Source organism: Eucalyptus grandis, chromosome 8 (genome assembly GCF_016545825.1).
Source record: "Eucalyptus grandis isolate ANBG69807.140 chromosome 8, ASM1654582v1, whole genome shotgun sequence".
Classification (NCBI taxonomy): domain Eukaryota; kingdom Viridiplantae; phylum Streptophyta; class Magnoliopsida; order Myrtales; family Myrtaceae; genus Eucalyptus; species Eucalyptus grandis.
Window position 1 is genome coordinate 2,430,013 of NC_052619.1, and position 4,657 is coordinate 2,434,669.

Here is a 4,657-nt window from a genome sequence, read left to right on the forward strand (position 1 = left end):
GTTACCAAATGTGCTATTAATTTTCTTCTTTATTTATCTTTTAGGGTATAGTCTTCTTTTAGGGTACAGTCTTGAAGCAGAACGGTAGAATCTACTATTGTACCAACCCATAAAAGCGTGTTGTCAAAGTAATTGGGAGAAGAAAAGGAGGAGATTGCATATGATTTGGTGGCTTACTATCTTTCCGTGGTAGACCGGTGGTATTTGGCTATAACGTAAAAATAATAACTACGACATCGCACAAGACGTGGTGTGTATAACAAACAGCCTATTTTCTTTGACAGGATATTGGCAATTCGCTAAAACTTACATAGATCAATCTACCGGTTCTCTCCTTAGCAAAAAGCGAGTTTTGAACAAAAAAAAAAAAAAAAAACGCATTTGTTTGCATTTTTATTCAAAATCCATTTTTTTGTTCCTGAAAACAAAATTGAATGGAAATAAGAAACAAAAAAAAAGTTATTTATTTTGTTCCGGAAACACTTATGAATAATAAATTTTCTCTCTCCTCTCTTTTCTTCTCTTTTTTTTTTCCTTCTTCTTTCCTTCTTCTTTTTTCTTTGGCCGGTCGCCAACCTCGGCCATGGTCGGCGATCAGCCGTCGAGGGCCGGCGAGGCCGAGCGTCACTGGCCCCTAGCGAGGCTTGGCCTCGCCGAATCTGGGCAAGGCCAAGCTCGCCCAGCCAAGGCGAGGCCGAGCGCCGCCAACGCGGGCAAGGCTCGGCCTCACCTTGGCTAGGCAAGCTCCGGTGAGGCCGAGCTCGCCCAACCACCGGCGAGGCTACCGGCCCCCATCGGCCGGTCGCCGGCCTTGCATGGCCAGCAAACGGCCAAAAGAAGAAAAAAAATAAAAAAAAAAATAAAAATATTTAAAAAATAAAAGAAACAAAAAAGAATATAAATTTACCAAACGTGTTTCTATTCATTTTTTATTCCCAGAATAAGTTTACCAAACGCGTCTTTCTGGTAAAAAATTGTTCCCAGGAATGCAGAAATAGTCTATCTTTGTTCCCTTGAACAATTTTAGAACAGAAACATTTCCAAACACGTCATTTTATGCTTTTTTAGGGTAACGACAGTACATATCCATATCTATCCGGATCCGATACTGTGATTCTCCGTGCATAAAATCTCGGAATATGATAGGGCAAGAAAGGCTATTTTTTCTATAAAGAAGAAAAAAAAAAAAAAAAAAAAAAACCTGTGAAACCTAGCATGGCACACAGCTCATCAGTTACCTTATAAAAGCGACTCCATCGTCGCACTCTTTTCAAACAGTTTCTTAGTCCTTTCCACTTGCCATTTTCTCTCCACTTCCCACTCCAAAGCGCAATCTCTCCTGCTGTGCGGATTGAAAAGAACCTAAGAAAAAAAAAAAAATCAGGAAACATGAGTTTGGACGAAACCCTAGCGGTCACCACCGCCCAAGAAGACGAAGAGTACTTGTTCGCTTTCAAACAAAACATGATCTCGTGCGTTCCCCTGGTCCTGAAGGCCACCATCGAGCTCGGCATCCTCGAGCTCTTGTTTGAGAGCTCTGCTCAGCTCTCGCCCACCCAGATTGCGTCTCGCCTCTCCATGAAGAACCCCGATGCTGGTGGCACCATCGACCGCATCCTGTGTTTGCTCGCCAGCTTCTCTTTCCTCTCGTGCACCCTCACGCAGGACAAAGCCGGGCGGCCTGAGAGGATGTACGGCCTGGGCCCCTTGAGCAAGTACTACGTGAGTGAGGAAGGGGCTAGCATGGCGCCATGGTTGCTTTTAATCTTTGACGAGGTTTCCTTGAGATCGTGGTACGTAAATAAATGAATTCGGACTGTCACGTTTTGTGAGGCTTACCATGTTTGCTAGTTAAGTTCATACAATAATAGCCGTTCCCATCTCATGCAAAATTTGATTAGCTTGATATTTGAAGTTAAATTTCTGTTGAATATATGAGAATGCCATAAAAATTTTCGAAGAAGTAATGTGATGGCTATTGAATGCATCAAGCACATCAACAAGAGTCATCTTCATATCTCTCTCTCTCTCTCAGTCTCTCGATCACTTTAAATGAATATTTTGATTCTGCGCATTATTATTATATATATATATATATATATATATATATATATATATATATATATATATTTATCACAAGGCGGATACGTTGGTAATTTGGGGTTTGTACATGAATGCTTGCGCTGTAGGTTTTACTTAAAAGATGCAGTGATTCAAGGAGAAGGCGACCCTTTCAAGCTGGCGAACAACGCGACCCTCTTCGACTACGCCGGGACAGACCCGAGGTACAACAACCACTTCAACAATACCATGAAGTGTATGTCTGCCATTTTCATGGGCAAAATCATGGACACTTACCACGGATTCGAGAATGCCAAAACAGTCGTCGACATTGGCGGCGGTGTTGGCGAATGCCTTAAGCTTATACTCTCCAAGCACCCCCACCTCCGGGGCATAAACTTCGACCTACCCCATGTTGTCAAAAATGGGCTTTCTTATCCTGGTAATTGATTTTCGAACTAAAATTTCCTACTTCCTCTATAAACAAACAAAGTTCAATGTAAATTATCCTGCATAGATTAATTCTCTCAACGGATTGAACCTTTCTAATTCATTTCAATTCATGTTAAAAACACCTCGTTTGCTCCCTACCTGTTGATTGCCTTCTTCCTATAACTATGTCACCTATATACAGTTGGCCCTTCTAAGGATGCCTTATGAAGCAATGAAGACGCAATGAGACAACTAGTTTTTTTATGGCAGGTTTGGAGCATGTAGGAGGGAGCTTTGTGGATGATCCCATCCCAAAAGGAGACATCCTCTTAGCGAAGGTTACTTTGGATTAATTGTTTAGTACTCGAGCTCCCGGAAATGAAATGAAAAGAAACGTGTAAAATTACGTAACTTATAATTTATTTGAACAATATTTCTCTAATTGATTTTAATTGATTTTGCATTAATAAGACAGTTCCAATGTACGAGCATTTTGTTTAGGACAGATTGGCGATCGGGAGTCTTAATTGATTTTGATTGTTTGCTGTTTGTTGCAGTGGCAATTCCATAGTTGCACGGACGAGTTCCTCATACAGCTCCTGAAGAAATGCTGGAACGCGTTGCCGGCATCGGGCAAGGTGGTGATCATAGACCCAGTCTGCCCGGAATCCCCAGGGACGGACCTAGTGACCCGGGCCACCTTCACTTCCGACATGGTCATGCTGGCCTTGACTCCTGGAGGGAAAGATCGGACGCTGAGGGAAGTCGAGGTCGTGGCCCGCGCGGCCGGGTTCAGCTCTCCGAAAGTGGGCTGCCAGGTCCTCAACATGTGGGCGCTCGAGCTATATAAAACCGCCTAATTCGCTTGCCGGAAAATCCTCCCCGCATCGATCTTGCCTTGCGCTATGTCGTATTGTGTCCATCTTTGGATTTCCAATTGAATAAAACTGTTCTTGTTATGCTTTCAACTTTTCTAGAATTGTTTCCTAGTACGCATTGATGCAAATGGTCTTCATCATCCATTTGTTTCTGTTGTAATAAAAATGCAAGAAGGCTTACGCTTACCAATTCTGCAATTGGAAGAGCCGGAATAACATAAAGGACGACCATGAGATATTAACAGGGATCGAAATGATCAAATGCCGAAAATTGTTGTATGGTTCCAAGGCCGGCAAGACATTATGATTATCATGATTTATGCGTGGTGAAAATTTACATTCAAGTTTGAAAGATGAAAATAAATAGCCCCCCACGGAATTGACCTAGTGGCAATGCCGTTCTTACACTTTTAGCTTAGGAGTCAATGGTTGTGAATTCAATTCCTACGGTATGGAACTTGGATTTAAGTGGGGGACCCAAGGTGATGAGTTGCTGTGCTAATTCTCTCCATGTAGCTTGCTAATTACGATTGAGCTCGAGTTGTTAAAAAAATGAAATTAAATGCACATCATTCAAACCCATGGAAAGATTTTGGTTGCATTCAAATAAGCCCATATTATCGAAAATAAATTGTTTATATTCACAAATTTTGGAAATTATGATTTCTTAATTATATAACTTACGTCGATTAGTTATATAATTGCCAAGCAGCTATAACGGGTGAGGTTGGCAGGATGAATCGATGGCGGCATGATGCCACCTTTCTCACTTTTTCTTCCCTCTTTGCAAATTTTTTAGATTCTATATATTTTTAAACTATGTTTAGGCCTTGTTTGGAAACCATCCAAACATGGCCAAATTCTGATTTTTTTTTCCCAAAGTCAATTTAAGCCCAAAATCATGTTTAGTAAAATTTTTGTTTCCGGGAACAGATTGGGAGTAGAATCAAGAATAAATAAATAAAAATGTGATTCTTGTTCCAAAATTTGAATTGAGAATCAAAACTCTGCTTCTTCTCTTTTCTTCTTCTTCATCGACCACCATCCCGTGACCACTGCCCGCCACCGCCTACCTTCGCCTGCCACCGCCAGTCATCGCCATCTGCCACCGCTGGTTGCCAGCAACCAGTTCAGCAAGCTCGCCGAGGCTTGCTAGGCCAAGGCGAGGTCCGGCAAGGCTCGCCTCGCTAGATCTAGCAAGGCCGAGCCTCGCCGGGTGGCCAGCCCGCCCAACCTCGGTGAGGCTCGCCCGGCCCCGCCGGCCCGAAGAAGAAGAAGAATAGGAG

General features: G+C 42.6%; 1 protein-coding gene across 1 annotated transcript; it reads left to right on the forward strand.

Annotated features, from left to right (window-relative positions):
• Positions 1–1,389: 1,389 nt before the first annotated feature.
• LOC120286501 (caffeic acid 3-O-methyltransferase-like) lies at positions 1,390–3,353 on the forward strand. Its single transcript, XM_039298744.1, has 4 exons — positions 1,390–1,793; positions 2,190–2,503; positions 2,764–2,831; positions 3,051–3,353. The coding sequence occupies exons 1-4, from the start codon at positions 1,390–1,392 to the stop codon at positions 3,351–3,353; spliced, it is 1,089 nt and encodes a 362-aa protein (XP_039154678.1).
• Positions 3,354–4,657: the final 1,304 nt, after the last annotated feature.

Coding starts and splice junctions, on each gene's coding strand:
- LOC120286501 (XM_039298744.1), top strand. CDS start 1,390: ATGAGTTTGGACGAAACCCTAGCGGTCACCACCGCCCAAGAAGACGAA. Junction 1,794..2,189: donor GAGGTTTCCTTGAGATCGTG/GTACGTAAATAA, acceptor CTTGCGCTGTAG/GTTTTACTTAAAAGATGCAG. Junction 2,832..3,050: donor GAGACATCCTCTTAGCGAAG/GTTACTTTGGAT, acceptor TGTTTGTTGCAG/TGGCAATTCCATAGTTGCAC.